Here is a 25,829-nt window from a genome sequence, read left to right on the forward strand (position 1 = left end):
GCTGGCGCGGCGGGATAGCGCATGCGCGCGGCGCGCGTGGCCCGGGGATGTCGCTGCTGAGGCTGCGGGCGGTGCTGAGGGGCCCGGGCGGGTTCAGGGGGCCCGGTGAGTGGGAACGAGGTCCGGTGGGGACACGGAAGCACCAGGGGGGCATGGAGGGACCGGCGAGGACACGAGGAGACCAGGATACGGCCTGAGTGTGCGGGCGGAGCTGGGCTGGGACGTCCCACGATCCTGAGCATTCTCTGGGATATACCTGGAAGATGGAAGGGTTCTTTTTGCGTCGTGAGGGCCGCAGGGATAGAGTCGGGGCTGTGGAAATGCTGGGATTGTTACTCTCCTAAGGAATGATACGGGGGCTCTGGGTCCTGTCCCAGCTGTGGGATAGCACCTGCCTGCTCTGGGGGTCTTGGGGTGCTGCCACCCCGTTCACAGCGCTGGGTGTTTGTGGTGTCCCTGGGGTCATGTTCCTTCTAAGCCTCTGATTCCATGGGATGAGGAGTGTTCCTGTCCCTCCTGCCCTCCTATGCTGCTGCTGGAGCAGCTGTGCTGAGTAACATCCATCGTTCACTCTGTCCACGCAGTGCCCATAGGGCAGAGTGGGGGACAGGGAGTGCTTGAGGGAGTGAAGCTTCCTCTGACCCCCACACCTTTGCATTCTTCCATGGCAGGGATTCCATGGAGAATCTTCAGAAGCTACTCCTCTGCCAGCACCAAGGAGAAGGCGAACAGAAATGGCACCTGTGAGAGGACAGAGCTGCTGGAAGGTGAGTGCTGGGAGAGCTGCAGTGAGCAGACAGCAGTCAGACCAGCCTGAGCTCTTGCTTTTTCCCTGGTAGTGACACTTCTGGGTTCCTGGGATACTGGGGTGGACCCCAGCTTGCAGGTAGATCTCAGAGAGACAATGGTTGGTATCTTTGTCTGGGAGTGGGGTTGGCTAAGGAAGGATGAAGTTCTTGTGTGCATCCTTTTTTCTGACCATGATTCTGATACTTCCAGAGTGAGGACAGGACAGAGCTTTCTGCTATGCCTTGTCTCCCATCACCTATCTGTTTCTCACTAGTGCTCAAAGCTCGAGCAAAGCAGCTTCAAGGCAGTAATGTCCCGGAGGTGACGGTCAACAAAGTGGAACTGGATGCACTGGACAATGACAAATACCAGGAGGCTGTGGAGCCTGGTCCCAAGGAGAGACAGCCCAGGGCACGGGGTGATGACCTGGCCCAGTCCAGCACCTGGGCCAAAAAGTTGCAGAAGGAGATGTACATCCAGCAGCTGAAGATGAAGCAGGAATTACCCAGTGCTGCCTCCCAGCTAGCTCTGGAGGGCCAGGCCAAGCTAGATGTCAAGGCAGAGACCAAAGCCAAAGCAAAACCCATGAAAAGCCCAAATATCCCAAAGATGAAAGCAGGCACTGCCTGGAACCAGAGTTCTGGCACCCCCCACGGCAAGCCCAGGGTGGTGGAAGCAAAGGAAGCAGCGGAGCTGAAGAGGCCTCAGAGGATGCCAAAGGAGAAGAGTAACCAGCAGGTCCTGCAGCAAACCATCCAGTGCAACCTGGAGTGCTTCCTGTTCCTGCAGCAGTCAGAGGAGGCTGAGCGGTACCTCCTGCTGTGCCAGAGCTCTCCAGTGAAGAGCAAGGTGCTGGACGTTGGTGCTTACAACATTGTGATGCGCAGCTGGGCCAGGAAGGTACTGAGCCGTGGGTGCACTGGGTGGGAGAGGGGCTGGCTCATGAGGAAGAGCCTCCAACTGGTTTTACCTGTGGTTGTCACTTCAGCAAATGTTCAAGCAGTGCTTCTGGCAAGGGGGACTGAGCTAGCGTGAGGCCACAGATCCGTGTGAGGTGGCTTTGAGAGGAAGAAAGGTGTGGGGAAAGGGTAGGGTAGACGTGACTAAATCTGAACAGGAGTAGAGGAGCGTGGAGCTGTGACTTTGGGGCCACTGGTGTCACTGTCCACAGCCTCTTTCCCTTCTCACCTGCAGGGCAGCTTGAATCGCATCGACCGACTGTTTTCCATACTGGAGACCACCGGCCTCCAGCCCAACTTGGACTCCTATGCAGTGGTCCTGGAGTGCATGGGCCGGAACCAATCTCCTCCCAAAGCCATCTTGAGGTAACACCTGTCTTAGGTGCTGCTGAACCTTGGGGGCAGCAGCTCCACATCCTGTGCTTGGAGAACTGGGAGGAAGATGTAGTGGGTTGGGGTCAGGAAGAGCTGCCCTTTCTGCGTGCCCACCTAGATGTTCTGACCCACTTCTAATGGCCCGATTTCGGGGTGGGTGGAGCACCCTCTCTGCCACCCCCAGCTGCTGGGGAGTTTGAGATTGTACATGGGGAGGAGATGTGGAAGGACAGCAACACACACGGAGCTCTTTAGGGAAAAAAGGCCAACTTTATTGTACAGACAGCCTGTATTTAAAGTGTGTTACGTGCAGCTAGGACAGGACAGTAGTTCATTGGACAATTGGGAAAAACATCCTTGGGACAGTACCTCAGGATGTATCCCACGGGAAAAACACCAGGTGTTAATTTTTATTATGAATTCCACTCTGTTTTTCACCATGTTATCACCCTGGGAGACTCCTCCCTAACTGAAGCTGCAGTCAGCTTGTCAGCCTGGGAATGGACCTGAGAGTCAGAAGAAATCCAGGCCTGAAAAGAATTTCCAAGCTGTAATTCCCTAGCTCTCTAAATGTGTGTGTCCACAGAAGGTGAGAATAGGCACTGTTCCCCGCAGAGCTGGGCTGGGAGAGGTCCTCTCCAGTCGGGGACTCCTTGGTTCTGCATCCATCCCAGGCATCTCTCTCCTTCTGGCCCCTCCATTGCTGCCTGGTGGGAATGGCTTGGCTCCTCTGTTTTTATGGCACTTGTGTGGTGTTTGCCCTTTTTGGCAGGCTCAGTCACATAGCTGCAGGGCTCTCCAGAGGAGCTTGGTCAAGAGATTCAGGTAGATTTCATGGAGCATAACAGACAGTTATGCTGTCAGTAAAAGTGTCAGTGCTTAAGTGGGTAGCTAAAAGAGCCCTGGAATATCCCCCAGGCTGGGCCTAGGGGCAGTGCCTGGGGCTGATGGCTCCTCTCCAGGGGATGGAGAAAGCTTCTGATGTGCTGAACCTCAGGGATGTATCACTGGCCTCTCTGTCCTTTGGCTGCTGACAAGTTCTAGATGCCTTCAGGGGAATGTCTTCAGTCAGCTGACTCTGAGGGGGCTGGCAGCGACTGCAGGACAGTGTGGGAGCTGTGTCAGTGCAGCACAGGCTGTGGGGCTGCCTCTGGGCAGCTCGGTCCCGCAGTGGCTGCAGCTCGGCCTCCCTGCCCAGGAAGCTCCACGGCGGTGCGGGCTGAGGGATGGACACCTGATCCCTGTAACCTGAGGAGGGTGACCTTGTGGGACGGGCGGTGCTGAGACAGCTCCTGCCCTGGCAGCTTCTGTACAATATGCTCAGGCCCTTGGGGAAGATCAAGCCTATCCTGTCTGCCCCTCCTCAGATATCTGCAGCAGCTGAACAGCAATGGCTTCCATGTGGATGAGCTCTTTCAAAAGTGCCTGTTTGAGGAAGATGAGAAGGAGATGGTGCTGCGGGCCATCAGGACTGTCCAGCCCAACTACCAGCTACCTCCTCCACCTAGTCCCGAGATCAGCAAGTCTTCTCTGCTCCAGGACTTCTATTCCAGAGTAAGCCACAGTGCTCAGGGAGGTGTTGAAGCTGGCTAGGTGGTGTTCACAGGTGTTCTTAGGTACAGCCCAAGGGAGGGCTGAAAAGGAAGAACTTTTTAACCTAATCTCTGCTCGATAGTCCACAAAAATGATCAAATGAATGACATTACCAACATCCTTACAGGGGGACAGCAAAGCAGAGGGCTTGCAGGGGGCTGGAGGTGGCTTCCATGCAGAGGAGGGGGTGGTTGGAGAGGTGCTTGGCCATAATGCAGGATCAGAGCAGCCTCTGGGGTTTGCTGCCAGAGACCTCTGGACTCAGAGGTCCCAGCAAGGTGCTTTCAGCCCAGCATTGTACCACCAGCCTCTTGCAGGGAAGCTGGGAGAACAGGCACAGCTTCTCTTTCTCTCACTTTTGCTTTTGGCACTGACTGCCTCTCTCCCATTGCAGGACACGATGGTGCCATACCCCAAGCTGGATTTCTCCATGAAGGAGTTGCAGGAGCGCTTCCAGCAGCAGCTGGAAATGGAACTGAAGAGCACCATAACCATCGAGTCAGTGGAGGCAGCCAAGCCCCTGACCCCACAGGCTATCAAAGCGGTAAAGCTCAGGGGTCTGGGGGCAGCCTTCAGGGCCTGTGGGTGAGAGCTGAAGGTCCATGAGCTAAAGAGGAGGCAGCTCATGCTGACCAGCTCTCTTCCTTCCTTTTCTATGCAGCGTGAGCTGCTGGGCACCCTCCGCTCCCAGTGGCATGATGCCATCCTCCAGGCCCTGCAGAATTCCAAGCGCAGCATGGTCAGGCCCAAGAGGCTGTCAAAGTACAGCCTCCTCTACCCCTACCTGTGCCTGCTGCCAGATGAGGACTATGTGGACATCATGCTGCAGGTAAGAGCCTGGCCTGCCCTCACAGGAATGGGGCTGGACTATCAGTCATGGGGCTGTTACAGAGCATTAATGTCCCACTTGAGCCAGCAGAATTGGAATTTGCTGAGAGTTTTACCAGATTATTAGTGCAGGCTCTCTGCTCCCTCTACAGAGCAGCCAGAGAAATCCATGCTCTGACCTGGTTGTTTTTTCTTCCTCACCATCTGTTCAGTATCATGGAAATCAGCATCTTCCTGTGCTCCCTGCTTTAACTCCTGCTCTGTCTCTCTGCTGTGTTTCCCTGTTCTCCTTCCTAAGACCCTCTTTGCCTTCCCCTTTCCCAGATCCTCAATGATCTGTCTCCACAAGGTGAGTCCCTGGCAGTCCTGGCCAGGGAGCTGGGCTCCAAAGTCTATGACAGGTACATCATCCAGAGAAAGCTGCGCAGCTGCCAGCTGGAGAAGGTGCAGAAGATCTATGAGAACTACATCGAGCTGCTGGCAAAGGACAGCCAGGTAGGTGCCCTTAGAGCCTGGTGTCCCATGCAGGAAAGCTCTGGGCCTTGCAGAGCAGGAGAAGACAAGAGAGGAGAAAGGGGCTAAGGCTACTGCCCTAGGCACCTCAACGGCCAGGTGAACAGGTTGTTCTCAGAGCTGAGTGCTCATAGGGGCAGGTGGGCAGATATGCAATCTGGGCAGGAGGAGCAGGATACTGTGGGGACAGAATATCAGCACTGGGATGTGGCAAGAAGAATGATTTTTGCAGTGCCACTGTTCCTGTTCTCACTGTTGGGCTCATCCCAGCCTACTCAGCACTCCTTCCCCAAACACCCTATGAGGGAGGACCTCATGGGAGCACAAAGATAGGAGAGTCCTCAAAGCCACATCCCAGATAGATAGATCCTATCCAGCAAAGCCCCTGCAGCTGACTCCATTTTGTGCTTCCACCTCCCAGCCCAAACAGTACTTGCCACGGGAATACTGGGAGAAGCTGGTGGCAGAAGCAGACTTTGGGCCTTCCCTGAACTTGAAGAGCTGCAGCTGGCCCTGTGTGCTCCTCATGCGCCTGGGCATGCACATGCTGGAGCTCCTGGTGAAGGCTGTCAAGGTGCCCAGGAACATCCTCAATAATCGCCTGGAGTCCAAGCCTATCCCTGTCCTCTACCATGTCTACTCCTTCTACAGTAACTGGCAGGTGAGCCTCATCCTGGGGGCTCTGGGGCTGTGCAGGATACCCCTTCCTCAAAATCAGACCCTTGCAAGGCCCTTTTCTGTCCTTGCTGCCATTCCTGCTCAGGGATGCTTTGAGGAGCCTTGATTCTATGTGGGTGCTCTCCTTACTTGGCATGATCCTAACAGAATGACTGACCACACTCCAGCCCTAATTGTCTGCTGCTGATCCTCCTCTCCAGGTCGGGCTGATAAAGCCCCATCCCATCTACTCCCAGATTCTGTCAAACGCTGCAGAGACCACGCTGACCTTCAACTCCTCTGCCATGCCCATGCTGTGCCCCCCAGTGCCCTGGACCTCTGCCAGTTTTGGTGCCTTTGTCCTCAGCGACACCAAGCTGATGCGCTTCTTGGATGAGAGCACCCACCACCAGCTGGTCCTGGAGCAGTGTCCCGTTGTGAACCTCCACCCCGTGCTGGATGCCCTGAACCAGCTGGGCAACTGTGCCTGGAAGATCAACCAGCCAGTGCTGGATATTATCATCTCCATCTTCAATGACAAAGGGGACGAGAAGCTGGACATCCCACCACCCCTCTCTGAGGCTCCCAAGCCTCCCACTGCTTCTGGCAATTCCTCTACCTGGAGCAAGTCCCTCAAGCACGAGCTGTTCCTGTGCAAGAAGAAGACTGCAGAGATGCACAGCCTGCGCATGGACGCGCTCTACAAGCTCTCCATTGCCAACTATGTCAGGGACAAAGTGTTCTGGTTCCCCCACAACATGGACTTCCGTGGCAGGACTTACCCGTGCCCGCCCTATTTCAACCACCTGGGGAACGATGTCACCCGGGCCATCCTGCTGTTTGCAGAGGGGAGGCCACTGGGGCCCAGGGGGCTTGACTGGCTGAAGATTCACCTCATCAACCTGACGGGTCTGAAGAAGAAGAATGCCTTGCAAGAGCGGCTGGAGTATGCCAATGAAATCATGGAGGACATCCTGGACTCGGCTGACCACCCGCTCACGGTACGTGGGAGCTTCTGGGAAGTGAAAAAAAATGGAAATCAGAATCGATTTTGAAAGATATAATTTTGAGAGATAAAAAGGGAAAAAGCAATGCAGAGACTCCTAAATAACCTGTTCCTTTCTGAAAACATGATGAAAAGGTAGGGAAGTGGAGGCATGGTAGGAGGAGGTGCTGTGTCCAGCACATCCCAGGTGCTCAGGGGCTCCTGCCTGTGATTTGAGGGGCACAAGAGCACTGCCCGTTCCCACCAGCCTGTGCTTTCTCATTCCCAGGGCAGGAAGTGGTGGATGGACACCGATGAGCCTTGGCAAGCCTTGGCATGCTGTATGGAAATCGCCAAGGCCTCGAGGTCCCCAGATCCAGCAGCCTACATCTCTCACTTCCCAGTTCACCAGGTAGGAGCCTGGCAGATCCTCACAGCCTGTGTGAGGCTCAGCAGGGCAGGAAAGGAGAATCCAGGCCTCCAGCACTGCAATCCCTGCTCCACGCGTCTGGGTTTTCTTAGGAGTCGAAATGCAGTGTTGGGCATCTTGGCATGAGAACTCTGGTGATTTGCTGCTGCCTGCAGCCATCTGTGAGCCAGTACAACCGAAGGCTGCCTCTCTTCCCTTGGCTCGAGCAGAGCCCAGCTGGGAGATCGCTGGCAGCTGCTGCAGGGTGAGAGCCAGGCCAGTGTCACCTCCTGCAGCCACGGGATCAGGACTGGAAGTTGGCCGAGCAGGACAACACCTGGCTGTCTGGAGTGCTCGAAGCTGTGCTCTGGGGGCCTTTGCTCCACTCCTGCTCCAAGGCTGAAGCCAAGCAGCTCTGCAGGAGCCAATATGGGAGGTCTGGGCTCTGAGGAAGGGCACGGGGACAGAGGTGGTTGTCCCCCACCTTCAGTGGCCTGTCAACATGTGCCCTGTTCCTGCTCAGGTGCTACTCAGCTCCCTGAAGGCACCTGTCCTCCCTGCGTGCACGGGGACAAGGCTCATAGTGGCCATGGGTGAGGGGTGGCTGCTCCTTTCTCTTATGAGGAGATCAAGTGGCCGTGACTGAGTGAGGAGGGCAGCAGTTGTTCTGCCAGTAGTGGTGGTCTGGAATATGCATAAGACAGTCAGGACTGATATTTTGATAACAACAAAAGATCAAGAGAGCAGCTGGGGGTGTGTGGAGGGTGCAGCTAATGAAATATCAGCAAGGACTTCTTCTGGAGGGTACCAGAGTCTCATTCAGCCTGAGTCATCAGTGCTCAGTTAATGGAGCTGTCAGGTCTTGGCACTGCCTTTCCACACTGCAGGGAGTGGGGAGAGCGTGCAGGAGAAAGGGGGGCCCTACTTGAGGAACCTGACAGTCCTGGGGTATCTCCGGCTCCTCCTGACCAGGGAGAGCCTGAGCACAGGGGGCCAGGAACAGCAGCACATCTGTGAGAAACATTGCTCCCAGTGCAGTCTGGGGAGAGCCAAGATCTTCATGCACCATCATTCAGGTCCTGTGTGTCTCACCCAAGCTGCTCTTGGTTCCAGGAGGGCTGCGAGGGCAGCTGGTGTGGAAGACACTCGCTGGGCCTCTGATGCAGCTTTGGGAAATCTGGGTGGGAGCTGGTTTCTGTCAGAGGGATGTTTTCTTCCGCTGGCAGTGCAGCTGGCTGGAGCTGCAGAGCCAGCTAGGGCTTCCTGAGGGATCTTTGGCTTGGCCTGTCTTTTCCTGCCTCTGATCCCACTGCTGAAGTTGTTTTGACTGCTGGCTCTTGGGGCTGCTTTTAGCATCCCAGATGTATTTGGTGTTCTCTCAGTTTTGTGGTTTTCAGTGTTTCCACAGAGCTCTGATGTCTTTGGAAACCTGCAGAGGTGGTGATGTGGAGTTTCTGATTTTAAACCTCACAGGTCACAGTAGTTAGGGATAGACCTAGGCAGAAAACCTGGCCTGAAGGCAAAGGTTTCAGAAGAGGGGCGGAAATAATGACCACCTGAGCCCAGAGTACCTGGGCAGATGAGCAGAGCTCTGTCCACACACTAACTCCTTGTTTCCCCCATGCTCTTCCTGCAGGATGGCTCCTGCAATGGGCTGCAGCACTATGCAGCGCTTGGCCGGGACCTCAGTGGTGCTGCTTCTGTCAACCTGGTGCCCTGTGGGCTCCCTCAGGATGTCTACAGTGCAGTGGCCCAGCAGGTGAGGCACGGTGGGGACACACGGGGTCCTTTTGGACTTGCCTTGGTGTGCACAGGGTGACTCCTGCTGCCAGGGAGCAAGGTGGGGATGAGTGTGCAGAGGGCTGGAGAGGTTTGAGCTGGGCAGAGATAGGGATTTCTGTCCCCAGGTAGGATCTGACTGGAGATCTGTCCTCACAGAGGTGCCTGTGAGAAATCCCCTGGGATTTCTGCTGTCCTCGCTTGTCCTGAATGAAGCCTGGGAGAACTAGGCTGGAGAGGTGGAAGAGAGCAGAGTGTGTTCCTCATCCCTTGGTCACAGCTGGCTAGCCCATGGGTTATGAGATTTTTCTTCCTTGAGCTGAGTTGGAGGGAGTGGGTAGAGATTCAGCCTTGGTCCTGCTACAAAGTCTTTGGTTTCTTTGGCGAGACATGATGTGAAATTTTCCCCTGGGAGAGTGCAGAGAGGCTCATTCAATTGGCATTGGACCCTGGATCTCCTGTCTAGGTCTCAGCAGGTTTTCTCCAGGCAGCACCACACCAGAGAGCAGGAAGATTCATGGGGGCTGCAGGGCTTGCTCAGTTATCACTGGGGGACAGAGGGAGGAGAACCCAAGTTCTGAGCCACAGTCGAGCTGTGTCCTTGTCCCAGCTGGCACCACCTGGTTGCCAAGGGACAGTGCTGAGGCAGCAGGGAAGGCTCTGCAGGCACGGTTATCCATGCTGGATCCCTTCAGCAGGTGCCTTTCGTTATCCAGAGTGTTGAAAAGGGGCTGCAGGGATTCTGATGGGAGCTTGAGCCAGTTCACAGCTGGGCAGGTCCCACAGGCCACCAGCCACGGAGGGGGCTCAAGCCAGCGTGGCTCATGCCAGTATTGACTCAGAGGCACTCTCCTCAGGTGGAGGAGTTTCGGAAGAAGGATGCTGAGCGGGGTTTGAAGATTGCCCGGGTGCTGCAGGGCTTCATCAGCCGCAAGGTGGTGAAGCAGACGGTGATGACGGTGGTGTACGGGGTCACTCGCTACGGCGGCCGCCTGCAGATAGAGAAACGCCTCAAGGAGATCGATGAGTTCCCTGAGGTAGCATTCCTGTGTGTCCCCCCTCCCTGGATCCTGTCACTTTCCTCTGTCTTTGGCTGTCCCTTTGCATGACCCATGGCTTTGCCTCTGGTCTGTGCCAGGAGTACTTGTGGGAAGCATCTCATTATCTGGTGAAGCAGGTGTTCAACAGCATCAAGGAGATGTTCTCAGCGACTCGAGATATCCAGGTGAGGAGCCTGTTGCCCCTTACCTCTACTTTTTCTTCTTCCCTGTTCCATTCATACATAGACAAGGGGATGCTCCTTGGGGAGAGATGGTTCTCCTGGCTCCTGGCCCAGAGAGCATCCTCCTGCCCCAGCCCAGAGGTGTGGGATTGTGCCAAACTCCCCAGTAAGCACTGGACTGTTACAGTCTATGGCAGGAGTCGGGGTGGCCTGGTGGGGGAGTGGGTTCTCCCAGCTCCACACTAACTCCAGCTGCTTCCTCCCCTCTGCTGCAGAACTGGCTGACAGAGAGTGCCAAGCTCATTGCCCAGTCGGGCCGGACAGTGGAGTGGGTCACACCACTGGGGCTCCCCATCATCCAGCCCTACTATCGCTCCAAGTCCACTGTGGTGAGTGTCCAGTGCGAGATCTCATGGCACACCCTCCCTGTGCCACGGTGGGAGCAGGGAAGAGACAGCCAGGCTAGGGCCCGGCAGGTTGGCAGCACTGGTGGGTGAGCCTGCAGAGCAGGTAGGATCCCTGTGTGCAGGCACATCCTCCAGCCTCATGGCTCCCTGCAGAGCCTGGAGTGTGTGGGTGGGCTGGTGAGGAAGCTCTGCGGCTCCGTCCCACTCAGGCAGCTGGGGCACGGGCCGTTCCCCGCTCTGAGAGCCTCCTCAGGGCTCGTGTGACTCAGTCTCACTGCTGTCACCTCCCACGTGCTGCTGTGCTGACTCACAGCCCCCCAGCCCAGCTCCAGCAGCCCTTCTCGGGCCAATTCACCCTGCGAGGGCGAAGGGGTTCAGATGCCTGCCAGCACCCTCAGGAGGGGATCTGCTGGGCAAGGTGTCACTGAGCAGTGGCAGCTGCCGTGGTGCTGGGACACCCTGGAAAGGCACAGGCCTCTCTGCAGAAGAGTGGGGCAGTGCCCAGCCCCCCGTGCTGCTAGGCAGTGCAGAGTGACAGGTCCCCTCTCTCCCCACAGCTGAATTGTGGCATGCAACGCTTGAGTGTGAGAAGCTCCAACAGCAGCCAGTAAGTACAAAACCATGGCCTGCACTGCACCCCTGCTGACCCCAGCCTTTGCTCTGGGGACCAGGCCTTCCTATCCGGGAAGCTGTCAAGGAGTGCCACAGCTCCTGTTATTCCTCCTGAGCTGCAGAAAGCTGAACAGAGCAGCAGGGCCTTGGGGCCCTCCAGGGCAGCCCCCTCACCCCCAGGCTGGGGTGGCACTGCCTCTGTGCCAGTGCTGTCATCTTTGGCCCTGAAATGCCCCAACTCCTCTGTGCCCCGCTTTGTCCTGCAGGAAACCTGACACTGTGAAGCAGAAGAATGCCTTTCCCCCCAACTTCATCCACTCTCTGGACTCCACACACATGATGCTCACAGCACTGCACTGCCTCAGGTAGGCAGTGGGCAGCTGGGCTCTCACATGGCTCTTCCCTGTCCTGGGAGAACATTGCTGGGGCAATGCGACTGAGGAGTCTCTGGTGGGTGGGCACTTGGGGTTCCTGCTAGAGAAGGAAAGGAGGCAGCAGGATAGGGACAGGGAGATCCTGGGATTTGCCCCCTCCCTCTGAAGAGCTGCTGTGCAGGGAGTCCCCCTCTTATGTGGTCCCTGCTGCTGTCCCAGGCAGAGGTTCTACATGGAGTGGGTTCATCACACAGAGGGGTCTCAGCACAGCTTCATGGCACCTTTGCTTCCTCCCAGGAAGGGCCTGACCTTTGTCTCAGTCCACGACTGTTACTGGACTCACGCGCTCACTGTGGATGTCATGAACCAGGTAAAAGTGTCCTCCTGGCTCCCTTGTGAGCAAGATCTTGCTGATCTGTGCTCTGGGCCCATGCCAGGCCTCGCCTCCCCTGGGCTTTGCTCCATAGGCTGATTGATTCACCCGGGTGAGGTGAACCTGGGATGTTTGCTGGCGGTCACAGCTGATTTCCTAGTGCCCCATCTCCTCCTGCTCTGCAGGGAGTGTTGGGGGGAGAATCTGTGGAAGCGGGCTCTAAACACAGCCCTGGCAGAGCTGGTGCCCCTGCCCTGTCCTGGGTCCTTCCCAAGGGTTTTTGTGCTAATGAGGGTCAACCTCTGCTTCACACCTCCCCAGGCTTATTCCCTTCACCCCCCCCTTCCCACTCCTGCTGCTTCCCCTGCCCCTCACCTCTGACCTGTCACTGGGAGAAGGAGGGAAAACACCTGCTAAGCTGTACCTCACTGTTGTCTCCTTGGGTCAGGTCTGTCGGCAGCAGTTTGTGGCTCTGCACAGTGAGAAGATTCTGCAGGATCTGTCTGAGTTCATGCTGGAGAAGTATTGCAGGTATTCCTGACCTGTTGGTTTTTCCCCGCCACCTCCCAGAGGTCGTGTCCAGGTGCTCACAGGTTGTGTCACCTGCCTGGAGATTGCTCTGGGGGGGAGCTGTCCTTCCTTCCTGTCTGACACCCAAATCACCTTCAACAGCTGGGTAAAAACCAAGGGCTCTGCACCCTCTTGCTGCAGAACCAGGGAAGGGTTTGGCAGCCTTGGGGCCTGCCCTCACCCTGGGGTGCATGGTCTGTTTTGGAAGAGCTGAATCCTGTTGTCAGGGGCTGCACTAGGGAGCAGAGGAGAGTGTACCTGGTTCCAGACAACCCGTTTATTTTCTTCCTTCTAGTTCATCCAGCTCCAGCACAGAGCCCATAGCCCATTGGCAGAAGAGACTGATGGAGCAGCTGTCAAATGTCCCCAGGACAGGTAGGATCATGGAAGAGGAACGTGAAGGGCTCAGGAGCCTTTTGGAGACAAGGGGAATGAGATGGAGTGGCCCCCAAGACCACCAAAAGACAAAAAAACAGAGCTGTCTCCTAGGATCAGCTTTCCCCTTCTGTGCTGGATTGCAGAGCCATGAGGCTGAGCAGTCCAGCATGTCCACATTCCCCTGTAGCATTCTTGTGAGTGGTCCCTGCCATCCTTGCTGAGTCTCTGGGATTTCCCCCAGGCTGACCCAGCTTTTCCCATCCTGTTCCTGTTCCGCTCCCATCTGTTTCCAACCCATGAGCATTTGCTCGGAGATGGGAGTGAGGGACTCGGCATGGTAATTGCCAGGATCTAGATGATATACATGCAATGGGATTAAGGCAATTAGTTTAACTCCTCCTAATCCCTCAGCCCTGTGTCTGCCAGGCCATCTGGCTCTGCCTGACCTCTGTGTGGAGTGGCCCAGCACTCCATGGGCAGCACAGTCCAGGAGCAGGGATCCTTCATGAAGCCACTTTTCTCCCCCTGTCCATCTCCACCTTGCTCTCCTTTGCTCTCCTCAGGTGAATTCAACCTGAAGCAAGTGATGGATTCCACATATTTCTTCAGCTGAGCCCTGGCAGCCCTGGATACCTCTGGACATCCAGCCATGGTGGGCACTGGCCTGCAGTGCTCTTCTGTCCCACATCTCATGGGGAAGGAGCTGTAGCTTCCAGCCCAGCGAGAGCCCTGCCTCACTCAGGTGCTGGGGCAAACTGAGACTCTGCTGGAGCAGCTAGTGGGGGACAGGGGCTCTGCATTGTTTGCTGTCACTGCCTGTCCCAGCACAGGGAGAGGGCACCAAGCCCTGCAGAGGGAGCAGCTTCGGGCTGGGGGTGAAGGGGTGGCAGGTGACAGGGTGGCTCCCCTCAGCCCTCACCCCAGTGCTGTGAGCACTGTCCTTTGCCTGGCTGTTGCCTGTCCTGGGGTGCTGTCCCTCTCCTTCCCTCTCTGCCAGCAGGGCTCAGGCTTGGAGGGACAGGCAACTGACCTGGCCACAGCAGGAGCCCCAGCTCTGCTCTTGGCCACAGGGCAGGTGCTGCTCTGTGCTCTGCTCCAGCTCTGGGCACTCTCCTCACTCTCCATAGTGCAGCCTCTGCGACTCTTGACTCTCATTTCCAGGGATGGGTTTTGCTGCTGCTTACTGGGGCTCAGGCAGGGAAAACCACTAACTTGGGAGTCAACATGTATAATATTGTAAATAAAATGTTTTTTGAAATACAAGATGGGACCTGTGTCTTCCTTGAAACCTTTGCCTGAAGCCTGTGAGGTGCCTGGGCTCTTGCCTTACCTTGCCAAGGGCACAGGGAGGTGGGATTGCTGCCTCCCAGCCTGGCCCTGTTCTGCTCACTGGTTGGGCTTCGGTTGCTCACAGGGGTGTCACATTCTGAAAATGCTTTTGTAGCAGAAGCATGGAATTGTGCCAGTGCAGCTACAGTGGGAACTGGACTCTTACAGGGGCCAACTGCAGCTTTTCGAGCCAGAAGCCTCTCATTCTCACCGGACTGTGGTTTCTCAGACCTCCTCTCCACCGGGCTGGTGCTGGAGATGGTTGGCACCTTGCAACTGGAGCTGTGTTTGGCCCAGTTCTCAGCTGTGCCCTATAACCACAGGCTCACAGTCAGCCTGCTCCCAGCTTCCTCCTGCCTGCTGCTGCTGGAGCAAGGGGAAAGCTGCTAGCAGAGGCTTTTCACCTTGTGGCTTTCCTGGCAAGGCAGGCAGCTCTTCAAAGGACAAAGCTGCAACCCGCAGCCTGAGCTGGGGCTGTGCCCAATGTTCCAGCTCCCGGGGCCAGCACAAGGAGCAGGAGGCGCGGCGGGGAGGGGTGGCGAAGAAGCAGAGCCGGAGTCGTGCGTAGCTCTGTCAGCTGCTGACGTTTATTGCACAGGATGGGCTGGATGGGAAGGTGGACACTTGGAGTGGGGCCCTTGTCCCTCCGGCTGCTCGGCCGCAGGGTGCCGGGGCTGGCATGGGCCCCGCGCTCGCGGTACATTCAACGTGGAAGGCTCCAGAGTGCGAGGCAGCGAGGCACACGTGCACACACACACACACACACCTGCACACACACCCACACACGCACACACAACACACGCACAGGCACCTGGTACACTGGGTAGGTGCCTGCCCCAGCCCCAGGGCTCGGGCTCCAGCACCTGCCTCCGTCCTAGCGCTGCCTACGGGGACATGGGGCCGTGCTCACCCCCAGCCCCAGAGTGGGGGACAGTGTGTTCGTGGGTGCTTACAAGCCTCGGGGCGACCATCCCTCAGACCCTTCCCAACTTACCTCCAGTCCTGGACCATCGCCCCTCGCCTTGGGTCTGTGAGAGGGGCGCAGGGACACGCGCGGAGCCGGGGCTGCGCCAACAGCCCCGGGGAGGTGTCCTGCGGGTCACACACAGGGATGTGTTCAGGTCATAGATATCATACACAGAGTTGGTCATGGCGAGGATGCAGCTGTGGCTTCTATGGGCAGCCGGGGAGGTCAGGGGGCAGCGGGGCTTCGCCGCGGGGAGCGGGCGACAGGGTCAGACTTTGGTCGGAGATGACAAACCCGGGGGCTCAGCCCAGTGACCCCGCGGTGGGGGGGAGGGCACAGCAGCCCCAGGCCCACCCTCGGCAGCTGCCCCGCTGTGCAGCGGTGGCAGGAGGGACCGGGGAGCGCCGCTGGCGCCGTGGCGGGGGGCGGCAGCCGGTGGTGCGGCCGTGGCCCTCACCCGGCGGCGCAGGGTGGACACGAGGTGAGATGGGACTCCCTGCCGCCGGCCCTCCCCGTGCCTGGCGCGGAGGTCACAAGTTGGAAGACAGCCTGGACTTGGCCGGGTCCGTGTCGGGCGTGCTGGACGCCGAATCCTTGCGGGCCGCCGCCGAGTCCTGCGGCAGGGCGGGCGGCGGTGTCAGCCCCGAGCCCGTGGGCGCCGGGTGGGCCGGGGCCCCCCGCGAGGGTGCCTGGCCCCGCAGCCCGGCCGGAGGGCCAGGGCCCGGCGAGGCGGCGGCCGGGCCCCCTCCGATGGAGGTGCTGGACTCGCGGGCAGAGGCCGGGGGGCTCTGGGTGCTGCCGGCCGCCAGCCCGTGGGGCAGCGAGGGCTGCGAGGCCGAGAGGGGCCGCGAATCCTGGCTGAGGCTGCTGGTGTGCAGCGCCTGTGTGCTCTTGTGGGCGGCCAGGCGCTGGGGCGAGCTGGGCGCTGGCTGCTGGCTGAGGGACAGCTGGGAGCCCAGCGGCCCTGGGGCACCTGCATAGGCGAACGTCCGGCTGGCCAGCGGGCTTTGGGATGGCGGGCTGGCCGCGGCCGCGGCGAAGGCGCTGGTGGAGGCGGGCAGGGCCGTGGGCTGCGCCGGGTCCTGCGAGGGCGAGGGGTTGGCGTGGGGCACGGGGGGCTGCGGCTGCGGCGGGGGGCTCTGCTGCAGCAGGACGGGGGACACGGCGAAGGGGCTGGGCACGGCCTGGGCGTACTGCAAGCGGCGCATCATGCGGGGCGAGCCCAGCGCCATGGAGCCCACCAGCGGGCTGGCCATCTGCGGGCAGAAGCTCATGGCGACGGCTTGCTGGAGGGTGGCGATGGCAGAGGTGACCTGGGGCTGGACGGGGCTGTACATGGCCGTGTGCTGCTGCAGCTCCGCCTGCTGCACCATCTCCCGGTCGTACTTGACGATCTCCTGGATGATCTCGTTCTCCTGGTTGTTGAAGACACCTGAGTTGAGGTCGTGCTGCACTTTGTGGAGCAGGATTGAGTTCTTCTTCCCTACAGGCCGGGAGAGGAAGCACTGTGAGACCCTGTACTGGGGCTATGCTGGGCTCCCATGGGAACCACAGCTGCCCCCTTTACCAAGACACCCCCTCTCACTCTCCAGGCCCCCCTCTGTGTCCTACCGATGCGGTCGAGACGGTCGATGGCCACAGTCTCAAAGGCCCGTCTCATCATGGGGTACTCCTCCAGCACCTCGTTGAAGTTGTCCACTGAGAGTGAGTAGAGGCGGCAGTAGGTATCTGCACGGACACTGGCCGTGCGCCGGCCGCGGGTCAGCAAGCAGATCTCTGGGGGAAAAACGCCAGGGCCAAGGTCACAACACCACCATCGAGGACAAAACAGGGCAGGCCAGGAGCAGGGTGTGAGAATCACCACACAGTGGGCGCCCTGGGACAGCACAGGTGTCCCAGTGCCTCTCACAGACCCCCCGAGAAGCTCAGTCCTGCCAGTGCTCACCCCCAAAGTAGGAACCATCAGAGAGTTTCATCTCCTTGTTGCCCTTAGTGAGGATGCTGACCACCCCGTGCTGGATGAAGTACATCTTCTTGCCGATGGTGCCCTCTCGGATGATGTAGTCACCCGGCTGGAACACCTCAAACTTCAGCTTGGTGAGCATTGCCGTGACGAAGTTGGGGTCGGCGTTGGCAAACAGCGGCATGGAGGCCACCAGCTTGCGGCAGTTGAAGTTCACGATTTCCTGTGGGGAAGTGGGTGAGCCCAGGAAGCTGGGATGTGCTTCCCCAGGGACACGCTCCCCACCCCAGACAGTCTCATGGACACTCTGGCATGCAGATTGTGCATGGATACACTCCCAACAGAGCTGCAAAGCTGCAGCAAGAGGTGTTTAACCCCAAGCATGTGCATGGCAGGAGCTGGTGGGACCCACAGCAAGGAGCAGGGGATCCCTTCCCTTGGCAAGGGGGGACAATCTCCATCCTCACAGCAGCGTCCTCCTCCCAGCTCTCCAGCCCTCACCTCACGCAGGGGCTCGTTGAGCTCCCCCAGAATGCTGTCCTCATCAAACATCTTGCCCTGGTAGCGATGCTCATAGTAGTCGTGGATCTTCTGGCGGAAGTCAGCGGGCAGCTTGTGGAAGGACATGTACTGCTCCACCTGCTTGTACTGTGGGGAGAGGTGGAGTCAGCTGGGACCCTCCACCCACATCCCCACTCCATGGGGCTGGTCCCACTCCATCGCCCCACTCCTGCTCCTGACCAGCAACCTTCACCCCACGTAGCTACAGCTCCAGGAGGGGACAAAGCTGTGAGCCCCATCCAGCACAATCCTACCTTCTCCTGGTACTGGCGCCGGGAGGAGTCCAGCGACTGGATGAGGGCGGTGGCGTGGCCAATGAACATGGCGTAGCAGGTGGCCCCCACGATCATGCTCAGCATGGTCAGCCAGATGTCCGTCATGCTCTCGGGTGCCTGCTTCCCGTAGCCGATGCAGAGCATGTGGCTCATGGACTTGAAGAGGGCGAAGGAGTACAGCTCACTCCAAGAGTCGTTCTGCAGTGACAGGGACAACAGCTCAGCCATGCACGTCTGTGTGTGTGTGTGTGTGAGCATCGCTGGAGGGCACAGCGTCCTGGCTCACGCCTGGCCACAGTCCCAGTTCTCTCCCAGCAAGAGGAATTTGTTGAAAAGCAAACTTTTCAAACTTTCTAAACTCCCCTGGCGAAGTAGGCAAGGAAGGAGAAGGGTGAGACAGGCAGGGGAGGAAGAGGAGGAAGCCAGGCGGAACAGAGCAGAGATGGAAATTTGATGAAACAGGATGAGACAGACAGGAGGAAAGGGCCATTTGCAGGATGCTGCAAGGCTGAGAGGGAGCAATTAGAAACAGGGGCCATTATTTATTAATAGCAGCTTTGTGGCTAATGAGCAGGAGAAGGCGGCAGGGGATGGGGCCAAGAGCCCCATGTCAGCATATTCCTTCCACCCAAATCAATCCACTGCTCCAGGTCTTGTGAGACCTCACCAGGACAGCATCCGGGGCTGGGTGCTCCATGCACCAGCCCTGGCCCACAGGGGATGGCATCTCCTGGGGCTGGAGGATGGATGACATGGGGATGGGTGGGAGACCCAGGGAGCAGGCAGGAGCACAGTGTGGGGCAAATGGAACTCACCACCATCCCATTGATGGAGACCCAGCAATTCTGGGGGAAATCCTGCAGCATGGGCACCAGGAACTGGAGGCAGCCATCCCAGTGGCAGAGCAGCAGCATCATCCCGATGAGGTTGATGATCCTCATCACTGCGCTGGCCAGGTCGTAGGTCATGTGGAAGATCTGTGGGTGGGTGGGATAGCAGATGAGCCTGGAGACTGTCCAGCCCTGCTCAGGGCACTGACTTGCATGGCCTTAGCTGGAAGAGGCTCTCGTGGCTGGCCTGGCTCCTGCCTCGAGGTGGCTGTGCTCCACCTGCCTATTTATAGCTGGTGGGTGCTGCCTGGGAAGCGCTAATGGCAACGAGCCTTGACAAGGATCAGGGAGACACAAATACTCTGGGCACCAAGGAGGGAGCAGGGCAGCTCCCAGGGCACTGAGTGCAGGGCTTGGGCCAGAGCCATGCAGCAAACCTGAGCATGTCCCCTCAAAGCAGGATAGACCCTCAAAGCTGGGGACCCTGAAGGGCTGGGGGTCCTGCTGTCCTCCCCAGTGCTCCCCGAGCTCCTGGTGGGGTAGAGAGCCAGAGAGGAGAGAGGCAGGAGGCACTGAGCTGAGCAGGGGGACAAGGTCCTACTGGTACCCACGGTGGGTGCTATATCACAGCTCAGAGATGCCCCAAACCCTCCAGGGAGGGTCACAGCCACCACCAGCCCCACACACACCGTCACAGATCCTCTCCACCCTGCCAGTTTGTCAGGGAACCACTGCGCTCACAGGGCCCCTCCAGCTCCCACTCTCTCCAGCTGCTGCCAGAGGGTCCCAGAGCAGGTCCTCACCTCCTCCCACTGGTGGATGTAGCGGATGAGCCGGGAGAGGCGGAGGAGCCGCAGGAGGCTGAGAATCTTGGTGAACCGGACGATGCGGAGGGCGCGGGCTGTCTTATACACCTCTGAGTCTATGCCCTTCTCCACAATGAGGAAAACGTAGTCCACAGGGATGGAGGAGACAAAGTCCACCACAAACCAAGTCTTGAGGTACTTCTTCTTGATCTTCTCGGGGTCCAGGATGATTTCTGTGTTGTCCTCAATGACAATCCCTGTCCGGAAGTTCAGCACCAGGTCCATCAGGAAGAAAGTGTCAGAGACCACATTGAACACGATCCAGGGGGCCGTGGTCTCCTCCTTGAAGAAGGTGATGCCCACGGGAATGATGATCAGATTGCCGACCATGAAGAGCAGCATCGTGAAGTCCCAGTAAAACCTGGGGAGCGAGAAAATGTTGGGGGATGTGCCCCAGAGTCCCCCCATATCAAGGGGACCCAGCCACCATGCCCTGCCCTAAGGGACCTGCACCACGGGGCTACCGTCACTCTAATGCCACCTCAGCCACACGAACCCCTTTGTCTCCCCAGAGAACACATCCTGCTCCCCGCTCTCCAAACTGCCCCCAGGGTGATCCTGCAATCAGCAGAGCTCCTGATTGAGGCAGAGCATGGGGCTGAGGGCTTCTGCTGGTCTGATTTGGCCCCGTGGCAGCAGGTCCTGTGGGAGGGGAGAATGATGGCACCAAACACTGGTGGGGGACACGCTCCAGATGAGCTACCCAGGGGCATCCCTTGGGCTGGGGACCCCCAAACAACCGGCAATGCACAAGGTCGCGGGTAGAATCAGTATCCGAGAGCCCAGCCCCCGCTTTCTGTGTTCCCAGAGTGGAGACCCAAGGACAGGGGACAGTCCCCAGGGACAGCCGGGGCCACCTCACCCCGGCGCCTCCCTGGGCCAGGCTGGGTCGCGGTTTGGGGATGCCAGGGTGGGGTCTGCGCGTCGGCCCCGCAGCGCGGGCGCGGTGGAAGGAGCCGCCGCGGCTCCGGTGCAGCGGAGCACGTACGGCTGCAGCTGGCGGCGGCAGCGCCCGCAGCCCCGGCCAGACGCGAGGGCGGTGGGGGGGTGGGCGGCCGCCTCCGCCCCTGGCCCTGCCTGGGCTGCGCTGCTCCCTCCTGCCTCACCCCATCCTTCTCCCCTTTCTCCTTGTCCTCCTCTCCCGGGCCACCGATGACCTTTATGAGCATCTGCAAGGTCACAGCAGCTCTGTCACGGCAGGATGACGCGGAGGCCACCTCGGCCCTGCCTCGCCTGGCCGGGGGGCAGGAGCGGGGGGATCCTTCTCAGTGCCACGTGCAGGGACACGCGGGACCCTCGCCCACGCATCTTGCTCAGCCCACTCTGGGAGCTGCAGGGTGATGGGCTGGGGGTGCCATGGCCACGCTGTGCTCCGGACACGCTGTGCCCTGGGGGACGGGGAGACGAGGAGGAGACCCCCACGCACGCACACAGGAAGGGAAGATGGGCCAGGTCCGTCCGTGTCCCCCCGCCCACCTCCCCCCCACTGCGCAGACTAGCGCAGGACGAGAAGGAGCTGAGCATCCCAGCTCCTGACCTTTCTCCAATGACACCTTCCTCATGTGAGACATTGCCGTGGCAACCGTGAGTGATGTCACTGCTGCAAAACGATGACTTCACACCAGGGCGGTCCCCAGGGTACCCTCGGCAGAGGAGCTGTGCTCCCCGTGCACCCCTACACTGAGCTCTGGCTGTGGCACCAAACAGGCCCAGCTGGACCCCTGGGTTCCCATGCACGGCACGACCTCCCAGGGATGCCAAAATCAGCAGAGCTGCTGTGGGGCTGGATCTGTCCCTAAACCCCCTGGCAGCTCTCGCTCAGACTGACCCTGCTGTGCTGCGTGGGTCCCACAGGGGCATTAGCCATGCAAAGCTGCGAAGAACAAAGATTAAATAACCACGCCAGCTGGGCAAAACTCCCCTCTGGCTCCAATCCCTCTGCAATCTGGCTGAGCCAGGGCAGAATTCGGCCTGTGGAGAAAGATAAACTGCTCCTGATCGCCCACTGCACACAACTGACCCTGTGCGATCGCCCTGGGGACGGGCGTGCGATGACAACGCTTTCTTCCTTACAAGGTTCATGTGCATAGAAAAAAGATCCAATCCAGGCTACTAAAAATATCTGAAAACAAATTAATCAGGATCCTCGTCACCCCTCCCTCGCTTCTGACCCAATTGTATGACAGTGATGATGACAGGAGATGCCCAAAGCCCCTGCGAGAGGCAGCTGCCACCTTCCTGTTCCATCACCCGCCCAATGCCTGGCACGGTGGTGCTGGTCTGAGGTCCTGGGCAAGGTAAGAGTAGGGTCCAAGCCCAGGAGGGAGGCATGGCCACGGTATGCCAGAGTGATCCCTGCTTAACTCCACTGGCAGCACTCAGAGCTCCAGGGATTGCCAGGGATGATCCAACCACTCCTGTTCGTGCTGATCCCATGGGACAGGCACCCGGTTGGACAGAGCTCCTTTAGACCCCCCTCTGCTCCTGAGCTCTGAGCCCTTTGGCTCTGATGGGGCACAGATGCAAACCAGGCTGCCTGGTGGGCAGGAGCAGCATGGGATCAGTCAAAGATCGGTGTGGGACTGGAGCAGGATTGAGACAGGATCAGCAATTTGCAAACTCACACTAAACAATCACATTCTAAAAATGAGGTTGCTGTGAGAAGTGGGCTGCGGAGTCAATGGCAGAAGTTTGCCCAAGCTGATGAGCAGTGATGGCCAATGCACCGTCTGTAGCCCCAGATCCCAGTACAGCCAGCTGTGATGAATGACTGGTGCCCTCTCCCCTGGAAAAACCTTTTACCCCCGGGAGTCCCTGGGGAAGGGGGGATAAAGGCTTTGCAAACTGCTCAAGGACCCAAACCTTCACCATCCCCCAAGACGGTCACAGCCTGTCCTCCCCTTGAGCGGTGGCTTTGAGCAACTGACGCTGCAGAGGGAGGGGCCCAGCTCCCCAACACCCTCACCACAGAGAATGGGAACACCAACATCAGCGCCAGAGCTGCCACACACACCGGGAGGGAGAGCCCAGTCCCTGCTCAGGAGCCTCTATGCTGGCATCATCCAGGCAGAGGGAAAGCCCCTGAAAGCATTTAAACCTGGGTGGGGAAAGCTCCAGCCAAGCAACACCAGGGACTTGCTCTGGAAGCATCTTTGCCCCTGATTCACATGCAGGAACGGTTCTTGCAACAGAAAATCATCATCATGAGAATCTCCTGCTCAGCTCCAACGTCAGTCCCAGCCCAGCCTTGTGGAAGGCTGGAGTAACCCTTGGGCAGCCCTTTGGTGGTCACAGAGTGATGGGCACTGCCACCACCTCCAAACCACCAGCTGCAGCTCCTGCAGCTCCCAAAGCGATGCTCAAGGCTGGTGCAGAAACCCCAAAAGAAGCAATGAAGGAGTTGGTGCTGGCTTGGCTGTTCCTCCAGAGACCAGAAGTGGCAAAGTCAGTGATAATCATTGCCCAGCACCCAAAAGGAGGTGGCCCTGCTCCAGCACACACTTACAAGGTCTCTTTGATCAGATTTTGCAGCTCAGGATCTCACCAGCCGCCCTGATTGCTTCCTCGTCATTCAATATTTATGTAAATAGCAACTTTGGTTCCTGGAGCAAATCTGCCCTGAATTGTGTGTGAACGATGGCAGCACCATGGCTGTGAGGAGCCAGGGTTGCTAAATGATGCCGATTATGAAATGATGTCGCAGATGGGTAATGATTTTCTCTTAAGATAGGAAATGGGTTTTACAGGGCAAACACGACCAGGTCACACTCCATTATCATTAACGGATAAATGCCTTTTTTTGATTATTTTAAGGCAGGACAACATGGGAGGGATGCACCCATGTCCCCAACGCGCACAGGCAGAGCGGGTTCCTCAGCCCAGCCTCGCGTGGGCCGATCCTGTTCCTGTGCACAGTTGTGGAGCTGGAGGATGCCATGGCTCTGCCTGCAGCTCCTCCCCACTGGGCAGGGAACTCTCCTACGCCACTTCCAGCATCAAAACACAGGCAGCCACTCTGCCCCAATGGGTTTCAAGTCTCGATAGTTCCAGGTTCCAGGAGGATGAAGCCCATGCAGGACAGGACAGCCAGGGTGACTCCCCAAGGTCACTCCAGGACCCACCTGCCCGCTGCAAGCACCAGCCCAGGGAGTGATGCTGCTGCACTCTGGGGAATCCTCTGAGGCCTCAAGCCCACTGCAGGCTCACCAGAGGGAGATCCCCGCTCTGCCACCAGTGCCATGGCTCTGCCAGCTCAGAGAAGCAGGGCAGACTCTGCCCCCGTGCAGGCATGAGGGTCACCCCAGCCCCAGCCTCCCCCAACATCCCACAGCTGCTGAGGGTGAGGAGGAGCACAGCGAATGAGGAGGGGCCAAGTCCTCCTGCTCAGCAGCCCCAGGATCCACCTGGCACTGCCACCTCTGCTCTGTCACGGCAGGGACAGTGGAGCTCCCTCTGCCACAGGACGGGCAGCGGCCGGGTGGTGTGGCCACTTCTCACCCCAAATCTGCAGCAGAACCCAGTGCCCAGGCAGCGAGATGAGCTGGGGGCTCCACTGGGTTCCCATGGTGGAAGGGCTCAAACCCCTCTGCAGGACGTCAGCCCTGAGGGGAGACCAAAGGCCTCCAACTGCTCCTCTGGAAGATGCCAGAGCAGCCCAGGAGCAGCACACGAGGGTGAAAGCAGGAGGTAAAAGTGCTGGTCCCTGCCCTGAGCCCATGGCCACCTCCACCTGCCTCAGGGAGCCCCAGCCCACAGGGACCCATCAGTGTCAGCAGTGAACAGAATCTGAGATCTGTCTCAGGGGATCCCCCACTCAGGCACCCAGCAAACCCTCCCATGAATCACCCCAAACCTCTCACCAGCACCGCAGCACAACGACTTGAGGCCGAGCCCCTTGGCTCCCCCAGCCCCTGGTCAAAGGCTCCTCCAGCCCCTTTGAGGTCTCTGGACCAGGGTCCTCCCAGTGCTGGCTCAGCAGCAATGCCAGCAGGGTCTCGGCATCCCCATCCCTGCAAGATGCCAGGCTGCCTGCCCCAGACAGCGCAGCCATCCCTCCCGGTAGCTTTCACACGACTGGGGAAGCATTTGCCACTCTGGAGCTCGCCAGGGCTCAGGGGATGGGAAGGAGATGGAGCTGCAGAGCCTTCCTCCCTGGTTTGTCATTCCTCGCCTGGCAGACACACAGGCTGGATCTCGGAGACTCGAGTCTCCTCAGGAGCGAGAAGAATCCCCCTCAAACCGGCTGAACCCCAGGGACAGAATCAGGCCTCCTTGGGGGAGGGGAGAGCCTCCACAACGCTCTGCCAGGCAGCGGCAAAGCACGGCCCCCTGCCCAGCCCCAGCCCTGCCCAGGGAGGAGGACACCGAACCCCAGGGAGCTCGGGGGACAGAGCCAAGGCCCGGTGGGGCTCAGGAGGGCCAAGCCAGGCCGAACCTGCCGAGGCCCCGGGAAGGACAAGGGGACGAGGGGATGCCCTTGCCCAGGCACCGCGAGGGCTCCCGGCATCCCCGGAGCGGCGGCTGCTACGCTGGGGAGGGGGATGCCTGGCATGCCTGGCTCGTTCCCTCCCGCGCCCGGTGGTGGCTCAAGGTGCCCTCGGCCCGGCCGCACGGGCGGCCCCGCTCCCCGGCCCGGCCCGGCCCGATGCCCGGCCCCGCGGGATGCGGGATGCGGCCGAACCCCGCGGGTACCCCCGCACCTGAAGTCGCTGTAGGGATGGATGATCCAGGCCCCCGCCGACTTGACGCGCTCCTGCTCCCTCTCCACCGCCTTCTGCGAGCCGAACATCCGCAGCGAGAACTTGTTGACGCCGGGCTGGAGCATCGCCCCGAACTGCCGCTGCATGAAGCTGGCCTGGCTCCCGCGGACCTCCTCGGCCGCATCCTCGCTCGCCCCCTCCTCGGCCGCCTTGGCCCCGCCGGGGGATGCGCCGCCGCCGCCGCAGGAGAAGGAGACCTTGGGCTCGCGGGGCGGCTCCGGGCCGGGGCTGCGCGGCGGTTCCCCGCGACGGCACTCGCCGTTCGGGGACCCCTTCCCTCCGCGGCCCCGCGCCCGCCCCGTCGCCACCGCCCCGCCGCGCTTGGCTCCATCGGCCGCCTCCTCCTCGGCCGCTGCCTCCCCGCCCGCCGCGCCGCGGCCCGCCCGCATCCTGCCGCCGCTGCCGCCGCCGAGGCCACCGGCGGCCGAGTGGCGCCCGCCGCCGCGGCGGGGGCGG

The 25,829-nt window shown here is 59.3% G+C and overlaps 2 protein-coding genes across 2 annotated transcripts; one reads left to right on the top strand and one right to left on the bottom strand.

Moving 5' to 3' along the window:
* Positions 1-4: 4 nt before the first annotated feature.
* Positions 5-14,086, top strand: POLRMT (RNA polymerase mitochondrial). Its single transcript, XM_014882902.2, has 21 exons — positions 5-105; positions 672-767; positions 1,064-1,689; positions 1,984-2,114; positions 3,491-3,677; positions 4,111-4,260; positions 4,378-4,545; positions 4,869-5,039; positions 5,479-5,718; positions 5,936-6,715; positions 6,989-7,111; positions 8,745-8,867; positions 9,745-9,924; positions 10,026-10,112; positions 10,385-10,498; positions 11,074-11,123; positions 11,395-11,493; positions 11,800-11,872; positions 12,324-12,406; positions 12,741-12,820; positions 13,387-14,086. The coding sequence occupies exons 1-21, from the start codon at positions 48-50 to the stop codon at positions 13,434-13,436; spliced, it is 3,669 nt and encodes a 1,222-aa protein (XP_014738388.2). The 5' UTR covers positions 5-47; the 3' UTR covers positions 13,437-14,086.
* A 631-nt stretch (positions 14,087-14,717) lies between these two features.
* HCN2 (hyperpolarization activated cyclic nucleotide gated potassium and sodium channel 2) lies at positions 14,718-25,762 on the bottom strand. Its single transcript, XM_014882878.2, has 8 exons — positions 25,314-25,762; positions 19,552-19,975; positions 18,734-18,895; positions 17,898-18,116; positions 17,584-17,730; positions 17,065-17,305; positions 16,731-16,895; positions 14,718-16,602 (listed from the first exon to the last, which is right to left on the bottom strand). Exons 1-8 carry the CDS (start codon positions 25,760-25,762, stop codon positions 15,650-15,652), a joined length of 2,760 nt encoding a protein of 919 aa, XP_014738364.2. The 3' UTR covers positions 14,718-15,649.
* Positions 25,763-25,829: the final 67 nt, after the last annotated feature.

This window comes from Sturnus vulgaris, chromosome 26 (genome assembly GCF_052056855.1).
Source record: "Sturnus vulgaris isolate bStuVul1 chromosome 26, bStuVul1.hap1, whole genome shotgun sequence".
NCBI lineage: Eukaryota > Metazoa > Chordata > Aves > Passeriformes > Sturnidae > Sturnus > Sturnus vulgaris.

Excerpts from the sequence above, each read along its gene's own strand:
- HCN2 (XM_014882878.2), bottom strand. The coding sequence starts at position 25,762 with ATGCGGGCGGGCCGCGGCGCGGCGGGCGGGGAGGCAGCGGCCGAGGAG. Across the intron at positions 18,896-19,551 it reads ACATCCACCAGTGGGAGGAG|ATCTTCCACATGACCTACGA; the intron begins GTGAGGACCTGC and ends ACCCACCCACAG. Across the intron at positions 17,731-17,897 it reads GGCGCCAGTACCAGGAGAAG|TACAAGCAGGTGGAGCAGTA; the intron begins GTAGGATTGTGC and ends CTCTCCCCACAG.
- POLRMT (XM_014882902.2), top strand. The coding sequence starts at position 48 with ATGTCGCTGCTGAGGCTGCGGGCGGTGCTGAGGGGCCCGGGCGGGTTC. Across the intron at positions 11,124-11,394 it reads AGAAGCTCCAACAGCAGCCA|GAAACCTGACACTGTGAAGC; the intron begins GTAAGTACAAAA and ends TTTGTCCTGCAG. Across the intron at positions 11,873-12,323 it reads CTGTGGATGTCATGAACCAG|GTCTGTCGGCAGCAGTTTGT; the intron begins GTAAAAGTGTCC and ends TCCTTGGGTCAG.